Raw genomic sequence first — 17,161 nt, forward strand, 5'->3', positions numbered from 1 at the left:
ACTACCCTTTGTGTGAAGAAGGGCTTCCTGACATCAACCCTCAATGGCCTGGCTCTAATTTTAAGGTGACATCCCCTTGTTCTGGACTCCCCCCACCAAGAGGCCATAGTTTCTCTCGATCTACCCCTTCAACTCCTTCAATCATCTTAAATACTTCAAATAGATCAGTCCTTGATCTTCTATATTCAAGAGAATTCAAGCCTCGTCTATGCAAACGGTCCTCACAATTGAACTCTTTCCCATAGTGTCAGCTGTGGTTGTGGGTAGCACACTCGTCTCAGAGTCAGAAGGTCATCGGTTCAAGTCCCACTCCAGGAACTTGAGCATATAAATCCAGGATGGCACTCCCAGTGCAGTGCTGAGGGAGCGCCGCACTGTCGGAGGGGCGGTGCTGAGGGAGCGCCGCACTGTCGGAGGGGCGGTGCTGAGGGAGCGCTGCACTGTCGGAGGGGCAGTGCTGAGGGAGCGCCGCACTGTCGGAGAGGCGGTACTGAGGGAGTGCCGCACTGTCGGAGGGGCAGTGCTGAGGGCGCGCCGCACTGTTGGAGGGGCCGTACTGAGGGAGTGCCGCATTGTCATAGGGACGATACTGAGGGAGCGCCGCACTGTTGGAGGTGCTGTCTTTCAGATGAGACATTTAAACCGAGGCCCTGTCTGCCCTCTCAAGTGGATGTAAAAGATCCCAAGGCACTATTTCGAAGAAGATTAGGGGAGTTATCTCTGGTTCTTGGCCAATATTTATCCCTCAATCTACAAAGCAGATGATCTGGGTCATTATCACATTGCTGTGTGTGGGAGCTTGCTGTGCGCAAATTCAGCTGCTGCGTTTCTCACATTACAACAGTAACTATACTCCAAAAGTACTTCATTGGCTGTAAAGCGCGGTTTGAGACGTCCAGTGGTCATGAAAGGCGCTATATAAATGCAATGGCTTTCTTCTTTCTAGTCCCTGCATAATGTATCTGTTTAAGTCTCAAATGAGGTATTGTATACTGGGATTACTCCAACCCCGGTAGATTTCTCTATTTGAACTAACCGGAACTACGCGTGAGTTGGATAAAATTTACCAAAGATATTTGATAGCATTCCATTGCTCCCACAAGTCACACACCACCTCGGGATTTCCGGATCTGCTTTACAGCCAACGGAGCAACATTTTCAAGTGTGGTCACTGGTGCAATGTCGGGACACGCGGCCAATTTCCGCATAGCAAGCTCCCACAAACTCACGCTTACCAAAAGAAAATCACTAAACTGGCTGTAAAGCGCGTTGGGACGTCCTGATGTCGTGAAAGGCACTATATAAATTCCCTAAATTAAGAAGTGTGGGTTATAGACAGGCCCCAGTCTCTAGAACTTGTTGGTCCCTGTTTACCGATTACACCTAGTTCGAACAGAAATGCACACAGTAAAGTTAGTTATTTATTCTCAATATTGTTTCCGATCCTCCTTTTCTAAGAGGAGCCAATTCTAGTTCTCGGGTCTGTTTCTTGCACAGTCCTCGGGCCTTATCTTGTGTGTTTTTACATTCTTAGCACGTCTACATTACATCTGACTTCTCCATACCTCAAATATGTGCTCACCCCCCACCCCGTTATAGAGAAGGCTGTATGGATCCTATCCACTACCGTCTCACAATAGAGATGTTTCCACTTGTGGGAGAGGCTAGATCTAGGGGGCCATCACTATACGACAGTCACCCATAAATCCAATGGGGAATTCAGGAGAAACTTCATCACCCAGAAAATGGGGAGAATGTGGAACTCGCTGCCAAAGGGAGGGGTTGAAAATAGGTGCAGGAACAGGCCATTCGGCCCTTTGAACCTGCACCACCATTCAATATGATCATGGCTGATCATGCAACTTCAGTACCCCATTCCTGCTTTCTCTCCATACCCCCTTGATCCCTTCAGCCGTAAGGACCACATCTAACTCCCTTTTGAATATATCCAACGAACTGGCCTCAACAACTCTCTGCAGGAGAGACTTCCACAGGTTCAAAATTCTCTGATTGAAGATGTTTCTCCTCATCTCGGTCCTAGATGGCTTACCCCTTATCCTGAGAGTGTGACCCCTGGTTCTGGACTTCCCCAACATCGGGAACATTCTTCCTGCATCTACCCGGTCCAATCCCGGCAGAATCTGAGGCGAATAGTATCGATGCATTTAAGGGGAGGCTGGATCAACACATGAGGGAGAAAGTAATAGAAGGATATGGGGATGGGGTGAGATGGAGAGTGGTGGGAGGGGCTGGTGTGGAGCATAAACCCCGGCACGGAGCGGTGGGGCTGAATGATCTGTTTCTGTGATGTACATTCTCTCTAATTTTCGAGAGAAAAGTGCCCCAGTCTGTTGAGCCTTTCCTGATCAGTATAACCTCTCTCAATTCTGGTGTCATCTTTCTGAATCTTGTTTACACCCGCTCCAGTGTCTCTATATTCTTTTGAAAAATGGAGACCAGAACCGTGCGCAGTGCTCCAAGTGTGGTCAAACTAACATGCGTAGAGACGAGGTGCCTTCTGTAACACAGATGGTGTGTGTGTGTTTTATCTCTTTACCTGTAAAAACAGGAAACCCACACAGAGCTTTCTGCCTTGGCACTATTTTGCAGCCCAAATCGTACATTTATTAATAAACACAGTGCGTGCTTACCACAATTGGCTCGGCATTTCACACCAGCCTCACACCGACCTGCTGACAATCATTCCTCCCTGAGCTGCCAGTCTCAGCATCAGAGTTCAACCCTCCTGGGGCAGTGATAATGAGCTTCTGTGGTCTCTGTGTGCTGTTCCATCTCTTCCAAGGTGAGATAGCCTTCGATGTTTTGCCAGAGTGGGGAAGGGGTTAGGAGAGAGTAAACCAAGGGAAGGGTTTTGGAGCAAATTAATAAGGAAAAGGGTTTTGGAGAGAATTAATAAGGAGAAGGGTTTTGGAGGGAATTAATAAGGAGAAGGGTTTTGGATAGAATTAATGAGGAGAAGGGTTTTGGAGAGAATTAAAAAGGAGAAGGGTTTTGGAGGGAATTAATAAGGAGAAGGGTTTTGGAGAGAATTAATGAGGAGAAGGGTTTTGGAGAGAATTAATAAGGAGAAGGGTGTTGGATACAATTAATCAGGAGAAGTGTTTTGGATAGATTTAATAATGAGAAGGGTTTTGGATAGAATTAATAAGGAGAAGGGTTTTGGAGAGAATTAATAAGGAGAAGAGTTTGGATAGATTTAATAATGAGAAAGGTTTTGGATAGAATTAATAAGGAGAAGGGTTTTGGAGAGAATTAATAAGGAGAAGGGTTTTGGATAGAATTAATAACGAGAAGGGTTTTGGAGAGAATTAATAAGGAGAAGGGTTTTGAATAGATTTAATAATGAGAAGGGTTTTGGATAGAATTAATAATGAGAAGGGTTTTGGATAGAATTAATAATGAGAAGAGTTTGGATAGATTTAATAATGAGAAAGGTTTTGGATAGAATTAATAAAGAGAAGGGTTTTGGAGAGAATTAATAAGGAGAAGGGTTTTGGATACAATTAATAAGGAGAAGGGTTTTGGATACAATTAATAAGGAGAAGGGTTTTGGATAGATTTAATAATGAGAAGGGTTTTGGATAGAATTAATAAGGAGAAGGGTTTTGGAGAGAATTAATAAGGAGAAGGGTTTTGGAGAGAATTAATAAGGAGAAGGGTTTTGAATAGATTTAATAATGAGAAGGGTTTTGGATAGAATTAATAAGGAGAAGGGTTTTGGATAGAATTAATAAGGAGAAGGGTTTTGGAGAGAATTAATAAGGAGAAGGGTTTTGGATAGAATTAATCAGGAGAAGGTTTTGGAGAGAATTAATAAGGAGAAGGGTTTTGGAGAGAATTAATGAGGGGAAGGTTTTGGAGAGAGTTAATAAGGAGGAGGGTTTTGGAAAGCATTAATAAGGAGAAGGGATTTGGAGAGAATTAATAAGGAGAAGGGTTTTGGATAGAATTAATAATGAGAAGGTGTTTTGGATAGAATTAATAATGAGAACGGTTTTGGATAGAATTAATAAGGAGAAGGGTTTTGGAGAGAATTAATAAGGAGAAGGGTTTTGGATAGATTTAATAATGAGAAGGGTTTTGGATAGAATTAATAATGAGAAGGGTTTTGGAGAGAATTAATAAGGAGAAGGTGTTTTGGATAGAATTAATAATGAGAACGGTTTTGGATAGAATTAATAAGGAGAAGGGTTTTGGAAAGAATTAATAAGGAGAAGGGTTTTGGAGAGAATTAATAAGGAGAAGGGTTTTGGATAGAATTAATAATGAGAAGGGTTTTGGATAGAATTAATAAGGAGAAGGGTTTTGGAAAGAATTAATAAGGAGAAGGGTTTTGGATAGATTTAATAAGGAGAAGGGTTTTGGATAGATTTAATAAGGAGAAGGGTTTTGGATAGAATTAATAATGAGAAGGGTTTTGGATAGAATTAATAAGGAGAAGGGCTTTGGATAGAATTAATAAGGAGAAGGGTTTTGGAGAGAATTAATAAGGAGAAGGGGTTTGGAGAGAATTAATAATGAGAATGGTTTTGGAGAGAATTAATAATGAGAAGGATTTTGGAGAGAATTAATAAGGAGAAGGGTTTTGCAGAGAATTAATAATGAGAAGGGTTTTGGAGAGAATTAATAATGAGACGGTTTTTGGAGAGAATTAATAAGGAGAAAGGTTTTGGAGAGAATTAATAAGGAGAAGGATTTTGGAGGGAATTAATAAGAAGAAGGGTTTTGGAGAGAATTAATAAGGAGATGGGTTTTGGAGGGAATTAATAAGGAGATGGGTTTTGGAGAGAATTAATAATGAGAAGGGTTTTGGAGAGAATTAATAAGGAGAAGCGTTTTGGAGAGAATTAATAAGGAGAAGGGTTTTGGAGAGAATTAATAAGGAGAAGCGTTTTGGAGAGAATTAATAAGGAGACGGGTTTTGGAGAGAATTAATAAGGAGAAGGGTTTTGGATAGAATTAATAAGGAGAAGGTTTCCGATCGAGTAAAGAAGGAGAGATTGTTTCCAGTGGGAGGAGGGTGGGTAAGCAGAGGACACATGTTTGAGATAATCGGTAACAGAACCAGAGGGGGAGTTCAGGACGTGATTTCAAGCCCTGGGAGCTTGTGCTCGGGAACGCGCTGCCTGAAAGGGGCACTGGGAGCAGATGAAAAAGTGACTTTCAAACGGGGGAATTGGATAAATATTTGGAAAGGAGGCAATATGCCGGGCTGTGGGGAAAGAGCAGGGGCGGAGTGGGAATGATTGAGTCGCTCTGTCACAGAGCCGGCACAACACAGGTTTGATGGGCCGAATGGCCTCCTGTGTTGCATCGTTCGATGATACACAAGTTTGCGTTTAACTATAATTTTTTTAAGAAGCAGCTTAGATATTGGGCAAAGTATAAAGGTGTGCGGGCTTCGCTCAATACCGATAGCGCGACTTTGGAGCCGAACATTGTGATGGGTGAGTGGAAGCGAATGTGACACTGAACTGCCCCCTAACTGAGATAAAGATGTCAGTGAACTCCGGTATTTGAAGGCGAGGGTCTGCCGTTGGGAGAGGGGGGCCTGTCTAGTGGAATTAGTGAGAAAGCTATCGCCCCATTTTAACATAATCAAGCGCCCCCCGGTCCCCAACCCCTGGAGAGATGGATTGGAGAGCCGGGTTAGACCAGGGGGAAGCATAATCGGTTTGGGAGAAGGCTTTTGCAATCTTAACTGCAGCCAGTCGCCATGGTGCTCGCCAATGATTGGAGCGGATTTCACAGCGAACGGACTCGGACTGTGCGCCTGTGGGAATTGCGGGCGGAGAGGCGCAATTTAACGGTGCGCAGCGCGGCGGAATTTCCCACACGCGCTCCCGACGCGCCAGTGGAGGGGAATTTGAGATGTGTTGGTATCCAGGGTGACTCGGGGGCCTATAACCTGTTGTTAATATTGTGTTTTTTTAATTTTTGTGTCCCCCCCCCCCCGCAACCTTGTCTCAGCTGTCGTGTCTCAGGCGGTCTTGAGCCAATTTCCGGCGCTGCTAACGGCCGATGTCGGGAGCCTGGTCAAACTGCAATGCCAGACCGGGAGGCTGGCCCCAAGCATCGTTTACTGGTACACACACTGGCACCGAGAGGACATGCGGCTCGTTTACAAAACCGGACGGTTCGTGACGCCCGGGGGAAGATTTTCCGGCGAGGTATGCAAGCAATCGGGGAATTATTCGCTGGTCATTGACAACGTCCAGAGGAACGATTCTGGGCGGTATTACTGCGCTGCTCCAAACGCCGGGAATCGGACCCTGATATTCGGGACTGGCACCACGCTGGTGATCACAGGTAATCCCACACGCCCATCCAATTGTGCGTCGAGACACCAATTCAAACCTGCCTTGTGCGCCTGGTTAATTCCAATTTCCCTTCCATCTAGCGGGCCCCCCGGTCCTCTTCCTCTTAACGCCGCCGCCGGCTGAGATTCCCCGGCTGGAGAGGGTGCCCTTGATGTGTCTGGTGCGGGGCGTTGCTCCCGACTCCTCCCCCATCCGCTGGCTGGTTGCGGGACGGGCCGCCGAGGGACGGAGCGAGCCCGGGACGCTGGAGCCGGACGGGAGCTATACCGCCAGAAGCGTCCTGAGCGTCTCGGCCGAAACCTGGCGCAGCGGCGCCGTCTGCACGTGCACCGTTCCGATCAACGCCACCGGGGATCTCCTGAGTGAAAGCGTCGCGTCTCCGGGAGGTAACTGGAGCTACTGGCGGTTTGCCAAATAGTTAGTGATAATAATGTTCATTATAGTATTGCTGGGATGTGAGGGTTTTTTTAGCACGAGAGATTGTGTAGAATGGGCCTATGTTCTCTGGAGTTTCGTATAAGATTATGAGGGGGCTTGACAAGCTGGATGCAGAGAGGATGTTTCCACTGATGGGGGAGACTAGAACTAGGGGGCATAATCTCAGAATAAGGGGCCGCCCATTTAAAACTGAGATGAGGAGGAATTTCTTCTCCGAGGGTTGTAAATCTGTGGAATTCGCTGCCTCAGAGAGCTGTGGAAGCCGGGACATTGAGTAAATTTACGATAGAAATAGACAGTTTCTTAACTGATAAGTAATTAAGGGGTTATGGGGAGCGGGCAGGGAAGTGGAGCTGAGTCCATGATCGGATCAGCCATGATCGTATTGAATGGCGGAGCAGGCTCGAGGGGCCGAATGGCCGACTCCTGCTCCTATTTCTTATGTTCTTATGGAGTTTCGAAGAAGGAGAGGTGATCTCATTGAAACGTACAAGACTCTGAGGGGGATTGACAGGGTGGATGCAGGGAGGGTGTTTCCCCCCGGGGCTGGGGAGTCTAGAACCAGGGGTCACACAGTCTCAGGGTAAGGGGTTGGCCATTTAAGACTAAGATGGGGAGAACGTTCTTCACTTGCGATTTACTACGTTACAGGCGCTATATAAATATAAGTTGTTGTATATTGGGAGCACTAGTATGGAAAAGTAGTATTTTATAAATGACATGAGTTTGGAAAACAGCGAGACAGAGAGAGACCATATACACAAACCTGTAAATGTGGGAAGGGCAGGTTGGCGAGCTGGTTAAACTGGCTTACGGGGTACTTGAATTTATATAAGGAGATATTAGAACAGTTGACCAAAAGCTTGGTCAAAGAGGGAGGTTTTACAGAAGGAGGAGAGGCGGAGAGGTTTAGGGAGAGAGTTCCAGAGCTTGGGGCCCCAGGCAGCTGAAGGCACGGCCACCAATGGTGGAGCGATAGAAATCGGGGGGAATGCTCAAGAGGCCAGGATTGGAAGAGCGCAGAGATCACAGCCACTTACGTTGAGACAGTTCATAGTTCGTCACCATGCCTTTGATGATTCGGGCCAAAAACCAGCTTCAAACCCTCAGCGGACGAGGTTTCAGAATTTGACTGAATTATTTTGTGTTTCGCTCATTTCACAAGAGTTGTCTTTCTGCCGTTCAGAGCCCCTTCACAGCTCGACCTGCCGCTTCGCGCTTTATGCCAGCCTGGCGATGGCTCCTCTTGTGATGGGGTTGATCGGTGTCGCGGTGGCACGGCGTGGCAAGACTCGCCAACCAGGTACTGCCCGTCTGAGCCAAACCCTCAATTTCGCCTTTAGCTGAACCTCTCCCTTTGGCGTGCCGGCCTGGACATTAACACCAGTCATCTTCTTAAACCTAGAGAGTGCAGCCACGACTGACCGAGGTACCGCTTCAAGAATAAAGAAAGCAGAAGAGGAGGTAGGTGCCACAAAGATGGGAGATGTTATTTTCATTAAAGAGCGGGGAGCGGGACTAATTGGATCATGCTTTCAAAGAGCCGACACAAGCTCGAAGGGCCAACTAGCCTCCTTCTGTGCTGTAAGATTCTATACTGGTGTCAAGTGTTTCATTGGTGTCCATGGACATGTCCGTTGTCAGTAACTTCAATGAGACATTCACATTAATACACTTGTGCCTCTCTCAGAAACAACCCAAAGCTATTCACCTGCAATGAATTGCATAAGAACATAAGAACATAAGAATTAGGAACAGGAGTAGACCATCTAGCCCCTCAAGCCTGCTCCGCCATTCAACAAGACCATGGCTGATCTGGCCGTGGACTCAGCTCCACTTACCCGCCCGCTCCCGTAACCCTTAATTCCCTTATTGGTTAAAAATCTATCTATCTGTGACTTGAATGCATTCAATGAGCTAGCCTCAACTGCTTCCTTGGGCAGAGAATTCCACAGATTCACAACCCTCTGGGAGAAGAAATTCCTTCTCAACTCGGTTTTAAATTGGCTCCCCCGTATTTTGAGGCTGTGCCCCCTAGTTCTAGTCTCCCCGACCAGTGGAAACAAACTCTCTGCCTCTATCTTGTCTATCCCTTTCATTATTTTAAATGTTTCTAGAAGATCACCCCTCATCCTTCTGAACTCCAACGAGTAAAGACCCAGTCTACTCAATCTATCATCATAAGGTAACCCCCTCATCACCGGAATCAGCCTAGTGAATCGTCTCTGTACCCCCTCCAAAGCCAGTATATCCTTCCTTAAGTAAGGTGACCAAAACTGCACGCAGTACTACAGGTGCGGCCTCACCAATACCCTATACAGTTGCAGAAGGACCTCCCTGCTTTTGTACTCCATCCCTCTCGCAATGAAGGCCAACATTCCATTCGCCTTCCTGATTACCTACTGCACCTGCAAACTAACTTTTTGGGATTCATGCACAAGGACCCCCAGGTCCCTCTGCACCGCAGCATGTTGTAATTTCTCCCCATTCAAATAATATTCCCTTTTACTGTTTTTTTTCCCAAGGTGGATGACCTCACACTTTCCGACATTGTATTCCATCTGCCAAACCTTAGCCCATTCGCTTAACCTATCTAAATCTCTTTGCAACAGTGATGTCTTGCATTTAAATAGCGCCTTTGATGTCCTAAGGCGCTTCACAGGAGCATTAGTCAGACAAAAATTAAAGGTCGAACCCCACGGGGAGAGATTACGACAGGTGAGCAAAGGCTTGGCCGAGGAGGGAGGTTTTAAGGAGGAGAGAGGGGCGGAGAGGTTTAGGGAGGGAGTTCCAGAGCTTGGGGCCCAGGCAGCTGAAGGCACGGCCACCGATGGTGGAGCGATTATAATCAGGGATGGTCAAGAGGGCAGAATTGGAGGAGCAGTAGGAGATAGGGAGGGATGTAGGTGCTGGAGGAGAGTACAGAGATAAGGAGGGGTGTATGGGCTGGAGGAGATTACAGAGATAGAGAGGGGTGTAGGGGCTGGAGCAGGTTACAGAGATAGGGAGGGGTGTAGGGGTTGGAGGGGGTTACAGAGATAGGGAGGGGTGTAGGGGTTGGAGGGGGTTACAGAGATAGGGAGGGGTGTAGGGGCTAAAGGAGGTCACAGAGATAGGGAGGGATGTAGGGGCTGGAGGAGGTTACAGAGTTAGGGAGGGATGTAGAGGCTGGAGGAGGTTGCAGAGATAGGGAGGGGTGTAGGGCTGGAGGAGAGGCAGTACTGAGGGAGCGCCGCACTGTCGGAGGAGCAGTACTGAGGGAACACCGCACTGTCGGAGGGACCGTCTTTCGGCTGAGACGTTAAACCGAGGCACCATCTGCCCTCTCGGTTGTAAAAGATCCCGGGGCCACTATTGGAAGAAGAGCAGGGGGAGTTCTCCCCGGTGTCCTGGGGCCAATATTTATCCCTCAACCAACATCACTAAAAACAGATGATCCGGGTCATTATCACATTGCTGTGTGTGGGAGCTTGCTGTGCGCAAATTGAGCTGCCGCGTTTCCCACAATACAACAGTGACTGCACTTCAAAAAGTACTTCATTGGCTGTAAGGCGCTTTGGGACGACCGGTGGTGGTGAAGGGCGCTATAGAAATGCACGTCTATTTCCTTTCAATATAGTTGAGCAGGAAGGTAACGGTTTTCTCGTGTTGTTCCTTCACAGACTATGTACGCGCACCTGGCATTCGCTGTGGATTAGACCGCATCGTGAGAGCGGGAAGGGTTTGCCAATATCCTCCCGGTCCGGATCGGAAGAGTTGGGGCCTTGAGAAATACAGCGCCCACTCGCCGCGCCCTCAGTCACAACCTGTGCACGGTGACCATTCACTCCAATGTCCCCGAACTCCCAGTGTGACTTTCCTCTGCCGGTAGTTTTGATCAATCTTTGATTCTTGTCTTTATTAGCGTTGCAATAAAAAACATTTTATTCTCTTTACAACCTCATGCCCACTTCGAATGCATCCGTTATCAGACACAGAGAAGCGGAATTTATTGTTGAAATCGATGATAACTGTTGCTAAAGGGGCCAATTATCTCAGGATTTGTGTTCAGTTTAACTGTCAGAGGGACGAACGTGCATTTTAGATCACATAGAAACATAGAAAATAGGTGCAGGAACAGGCCATTCGGCCCTTCGAGCCTGCACCACCATTCAATATGATCATGGCTGATCATTCACCTCAGTACCCCTTTCCTGCTTTCTCTCCATACCCCTTGATCCCTTTAGCCGTATCTAAGGGCCACATCTAACTCCCTCTTGAATATATCCAACGAACTGGCCTCAACAACTCTCTGTGGTAGAGAATTCCACAGGTTCACAACTCTCTGGGTGAAGAAGTTTCTCCTCATCTCGGTCCTAAATGGCTTACCCCTTATCCTTAGACTGTGACCCCTGGTTCTGGACTTCCCCAACATCGGGAACATTCTTCCTGAATCTAACCTGTCTAATCCCGTCAGAATTTTATATGTTTCTACGAGATCCCCTCTCATTCTTCTAAACTCCAGTGAATATAGGCCCAGTTGATCCAGTCTCTCCTCATATGTCAGTCCAGCCATTCCGAGAAACAGTCTGGTGAACCTTCGCTGCACCCCCTCAATAGCAAGAACGTCCTTCCTCAGATTAGGAGACCAAAACTGAACACAATATTCCAGGTGTGGCCTCACCAAGGCCCTGTACATCCCGGGAATCAGTCTGGTGAACCTTCACTGCACTCCCTCAATAGCAAGAACGTCCTTCCTCAGATAGAGGACAGATGTGCAAATAGATGTTAACAAATATGATGTGATTGGGATTACGGAGACGTGGCTCCACTATGATCAGGGCTGGGAACTCAACATCCAGGGGTATTCAACATTCAGGAAAGATAGAATAAAAGGAAAAGGAGGTGGGGTAGCATTGCTGGTTAAGGAGCAAATTAAGGCAATAGTTCGGAAGGACATTAGCTTGGATGATGTGGAATCTATATGGGTAGAGCTGCAGGATACCAAAGGGCAAAAAACGTTAGTGGGAGTTGTGTACAGACCTCCAAACAGTAGTAGTGATGTTGGGGAGGGCATCAAACATGAAATTAGGGGTGCGTGCAATAAAGGTGCAGCAGTTATAATGGGTGACTTTAATATGCACATAGATTGGGTTAACCAAACTGGAAGCAATACGGTGGAGGAGGATTTCCTGGAGTGCATAAGGGATGGTTTTTTAGACCAATATGTCGAGGAACCAACTAGGGGGGAGGCCATCTTAGACTGGGTGTTGTGTAATGAGAGAGGATTAATTAGCAATCTCGTTGTGCGAGGCCCCTTGGGGAAGAGTGACCATAATATGGTGGAATTCTGCATTAGGATGGAGAATGAAACAGTTAATTCAGAGACCATGGTCCAGAACTTAAAGAAGGCTAACTTTGAAGGTATGAGGCGTGAATTGGCTAGGATAGATTGGCGAATGATAATGAAGGGGTTGACTGTGGATGGGCAATGGCAGACATTTAGAGACCGCAAGGATGAACTACAACAATTGTACATTCCTGTCTGGCGTAAAAATAAAAAAGGGAAGGTGGCTCAACCGTGGCTATCAAGGGAAATCAGGGATAGCATTAAAGCCAAGGAAGTGGCATACAAATTGGCCAGAAATAGCAGCGAACCCAGGGACTGGGAGAAATTTAGAACTCAGCAGAGGAGAACAAAGGGTTTGATTAGGGCAGGAAAAATGGAGTACGAGAAGAAGCTTGCAGGGAACATTAAGACGGATTGCAAAAGTTTCTATAGATATGTAAAGAGAAAAAGGTTAGTAAAGACAAACGTAGGTCCCCTGCAGTCAGAATCAGGGGAAGTCATAACGGGGAACAAAGAAATGGCGGACCAATTGAACAAGTACTTTGGTTCGGTATTCACTGAGGAGGACACAAACAACCTTCCGGATATAAAAGGGGTCGGGGGGTCTAGTAAGGAGGAGGAACTGAGGGAAATCCTTATTAGTCGGGAAACTGTGTTGGGGAAATTGATGGGATTGAAGGCCGATAAATCCCCAGGGCCTGATGGACTGCATCCCAGAGTACTTAAGGAGGTGGCCTTGAAAATAGTGGATGCATTGACAGTCATTTTCCAACATTCCATTGACTCTGGATCAGTTCCTATGGAGTGGAGGGTAGCCAATGTAACCCCACTTTTAAAAAAAGGAGGGAGAGAGAAAACAGGGAATTATAGACCGGTCTGCCTGACATCGGTAGTGGGTAAAATGATGGAATCAATTATTAAGAATGTCATAGCAGCGCATTTGGAAAGAGGTAATATGATAGGTCCAAGTCAGCATGGATTTGTGAAAGGGAAATCATGCTTGACAAATCTTCTGGAATTTTTTGAGGATGTTTCCAGTAGAGTGGACAAGGGAGAACCAGTTGATATGGTATATTTGGACTTTCAGAAGGCTTTCGACAAGGTCCCACACAAGAGATTAATGTGCAAAGTTAAAGCACATGGGATTGGGGGTAGTGTGCTGACATGAATTGAGAACTGGTTGTCAGACAGGAAGCAAAGAGTAGGAGTAAATGGGGACTTTTCAGAATGGCAGGCAGTGACTAGTGGGGTACCGCAAGGTTCTGTGCTGGGGCCCCAGCTGTTTACACTGTACATTAATGATTTAGACGAGGGGATTAAATGTAGTATCTCCAAATTTGCGGATGACACTAAGTTGGGTGGCAGTGTGAGCTGTGAGGAGGATGCTATGAGGCTGCAGAGCGACTTGGATAGGTTAGGTGAGTGGGCACATGCATGGCAGATGAAGTATAATGTGGATAAATGTGAGGTTATCCACTTTGGTGGTAAAAACAGAGAGACAGACTATTATCTGAATGGTGACAGATTAGGAAAAGGGGAGGTGCAAAGAGACCTGGGTGTCATGGTACATCAGTCATTGAAGGTTGGCATGCAGGTACAGCAGGCGGTTAAGAAAGCAAATGGCATGTTGGCCTTCATAGCGAGGGGATTTGAGTACAGGGGCAGGGAGGTGTTGCTACAATTGTACAGGGCCTTGGTGAGGCCACACCTGGAGTATTGTGTACAGTTTTGGTCTCCTAACCTGAGGAAGGACATTCTTGCTATTGAGGGAGTGCAGCGAAGGTTCACCAGACTGATTCCCGGGATGGCGGGACTGACCTATCAAGAAAGACTGGATCAACTGGGCTTGTATTCACTGGAGTTCAGAAGAATGAGAGGGGACCTCATAGAAACGTTTAAAATTCTGACGGGGTTAGACAGGTTAGATGCAGGAAGAATGTTCCCAATGTTGGGGAAGTCCAGAACCAGGGGACACAGTCTAAGGATAAGGGGGAAGCCATTTAGGACCGAGATGAGGAGGAATTTCTTCACCCAGAGAGTGGTGAACCTGTGGAATTCTCTACCACAGAAAGTTGTTGAGGCCAATTCACTAAATATATTCAAAAAGGAGTTGGATGAAGTCCTTACTACTAGGGGAATCAAGGGGTATGGTGAGAAAGCAGGAATGGGGTACTGAAGTTGCATGTTCAGCCATGAACTCATTGAATGGCGGTGCAGGCTAGAAGGGCCGAATGGCCTACTCCTGCACCTATTTTCTATGTTTCTATGTTTCTATGATTAGGAGACCAAAACTGAACACAATATTCCAGGTGTGGCCTCACCAAGGCCCTGTACATCCCGGGAATCAGTCTGGTGAACTTTCGCTGCACACCCCCAGCGGAATTTACAGCTATTTTCGTTGTATCTATAAACCAGTGACCCCTGCTTAAAGGGTCACACTCCAAAGTGTCCCCTTGGTTTTTTGGGTTTTTTTTCCTGAGAGCACCAAAAACACAAATTATACAAGTGGCCCCCCTGACGAACTTAAACAAATTAAACTTTAAATATTGTGGTTCAAATTAACATTTGGTTGCCGGGCGGGTGCGGGGGGTGATGATGCGCTCCAGTCCCTCGGGCGCCCACCTCTCGCAGAAGGCCGCGAGCGTACTGGTGGACACCGTGGAAGAGAACGCGCTTTACAACCTTCCCGTTGGAGCTTGTGGGATCTTCCTGTGCGCCAAAGTGGCAGCCGCATGTCGCTACATTGCACTGGTGGCCACACTTCAAGATAAAAAGTGCGTTCATTGGCTGGGAAACAGGGCGGGACGTCCCAAGCTCCTTGTGTGCCGCGACAGAAGACCAAAAGTCTTTCCTGACTGGTCACAATGGAAACGCTGCACAACATCTTTTGGTCAAGTTGTACTCAACACACACAGTTCCAGTTAGTTAACGGAGGGGAAATATACTTGCAACCCAGGGTGGAGCTTTGGAGGCAGTTCAGAGAAGGTTCACTCGGTCGATTCCGGAGATGAGGGGGTTGACTTATGAGGAAAGGTTGAGCAGGTTGGGCCTCTACTCATTGGGATTCAGAAGAATTCAGAGGTGATCTTATCGAAACGTATAAGATTATGAGGGGGCTCGACAGCAGGACCCGGGGGTACTTGTGCATGAAACACAAAAGGTTAGTATGCAGGTACAGCAAGTGATCAGGAAGGCCAATGGTATCTTGGCCTTTATTGCAAAGGGGATGGAGTATAAAAGCAGGGAGGTCTTGCTACAGTTATACAGGGTATTGGTGAGGCCACACCTGGAATACTGCGTGCAGTTTTGGTTTCCATATTTACGAAAGGATATACTTGCTTTGGAGGCAGTTCAGAGAAGGTTCACTCGGTTGATTCCGGAGATGAGGGAGTTGACTTATGAGGAAAGGTTGAGTAGGTTGGGCCTCTACTCATTGGAATTCAGAAGAATGAGAGGTGATCTTATGGAAACGTATAAGATTATGAGGGGGCTTGACAAGGTGGATGCAGAGAGGATGTTTCCACTGATGGGGGAGACTAGAACGCGGGGGCATGATCTTAGAATAAGGGGCCACCCATTTAAAACTGAGATGAGGAGGAATTTCTTCTCTCAGAGGGTTGTAAATCTGTGGAATTTGCTGCCTCAGAGAGCTGTGGAAGCTGGGACATTGAATAAATTTAACACAGAGATAGACGGTTTCTTAACCGATACGGGGATAAGGGGGCGGGCAGGGAAGTGGAGCTGAGTCCATGATCGGATCAGCCACGATCGTATTGAATGGCGGAGCAGGCTCGAGGGGCCGAATGGCCTACTCCTGCTCCTATTTCTTATGTTCTTATGATTCCAGTGTACAATACTACCACCTTCACCTCGTATGGGAATTAAACACATACTTATACAGGGGCTCAAAGGGTTAAATTGTGTGGGCAGTTTGCACAGATGTGGCTTGATTTCCTCGATTATAGAAGATTAAGAGGTCAACCAATTGAAGCGTTTAATTTGCTTGAAGGGTTGATAGGGTCGAAAGAGAAAAATTATTTCCTCTGTTGGGGGAGTCCAGAACAAGGAGATGTAACTTTAATTTTAAAGCAAGTAAGACTTGCATTTATATAGTGCCTTTCACGACCACCGGACATCCTAAAGCGCTTTACAGCCAATGAAGTACTTTTCGGAGTGTGGTCACTGTTGTATTGTGGGAAACACAGCAGCCAATTTACGCACAGCAAGCTCCCACACACAGCAATGTGATAATGACTCAGAACATCTGTTTTACTGATGTTGGCCGAGGGATAAATATTGGCCCCAGGACACCGGGGAGAACTCCCCCTGCTCTTCTTCGAAATAGTTCTGTGGAATCTTTTACGTCCGCTTGAGAGGGCAGACGTGGCCTCGGTTTAATGTCTCATCTAAAAGACAGCACCTCTGATAGTGCTGCGCTCCCTCAGTCCTACCCCTCCGACAGTGCGGCGCTCCCTCAGTACCGCCCCTCCGACAGTGTGGCGCTCCCTCAGTACCGACCCTCCGACAGTGTGGCGCTCCCTCAGTACCGACCCTCCGACAGTACGGCGCTCCCTCAGTACCGACCCTCCGACAGTGCGGCGCTCCCTCAGTACTGCCCCTCCGACAGTGCGGCGTTCCCTCAGTACTGCCCCTATGACAGTGCGGCGCTCCCTCGGTACTGCCCCTCCGACAGCGCGGTGCTCCCTCAGTACCGCCCCTCCGACAGCGCGAGGCTCCCTCAGTACTGCCCCTCCGACAGTGCGGTGCTCCCTCAGTACTGCCCCTCCAACAGGGCGGTGCTCCCTCAGTACTGCCCCTCCGACAGTGCGATGCTTCCTTATTACTGCCCCTCTGACAGTGCGGTGCTGCCTCTACTGCCCCTCCGACACTGCGATGCTCCCTCAGTACTGCCCCTCCGACAGTGCGACGCTCCCTCAGTACTGCCCCTCCGACAGTGCGGCGCTCCCTCAGTACTGCCCCTCTGACAGTGCGGTGCTCCCTCAGTACTGCCCCTCCGACAGTGCGGTGCTCCCTCAGTACCGCCCCTCCGACA

The 17,161-nt window shown here is 47.5% G+C and overlaps 1 protein-coding gene across 1 annotated transcript; it reads left to right on the plus strand.

The window, feature by feature from the left end:
* Nucleotides 1–5,737: 5,737 nt before the first annotated feature.
* On the plus strand, nucleotides 5,738–10,614 carry LOC139240093 (immunoglobulin kappa light chain-like). Its single transcript, XM_070868469.1, has 6 exons — nucleotides 5,738–5,900; nucleotides 5,992–6,330; nucleotides 6,422–6,727; nucleotides 7,966–8,082; nucleotides 8,185–8,243; nucleotides 10,442–10,614. Exons 1-6 carry the CDS (start codon nucleotides 5,738–5,740, stop codon nucleotides 10,475–10,477), a joined length of 1,020 nt encoding a protein of 339 aa, XP_070724570.1. The 3' UTR covers nucleotides 10,478–10,614.
* The last annotated feature ends 6,547 nt before the right edge of the window (nucleotides 10,615–17,161 follow it).

This window comes from Pristiophorus japonicus, chromosome 30 (genome assembly GCF_044704955.1).
Source record: "Pristiophorus japonicus isolate sPriJap1 chromosome 30, sPriJap1.hap1, whole genome shotgun sequence".
NCBI lineage: Eukaryota > Metazoa > Chordata > Chondrichthyes > Pristiophoridae > Pristiophorus > Pristiophorus japonicus.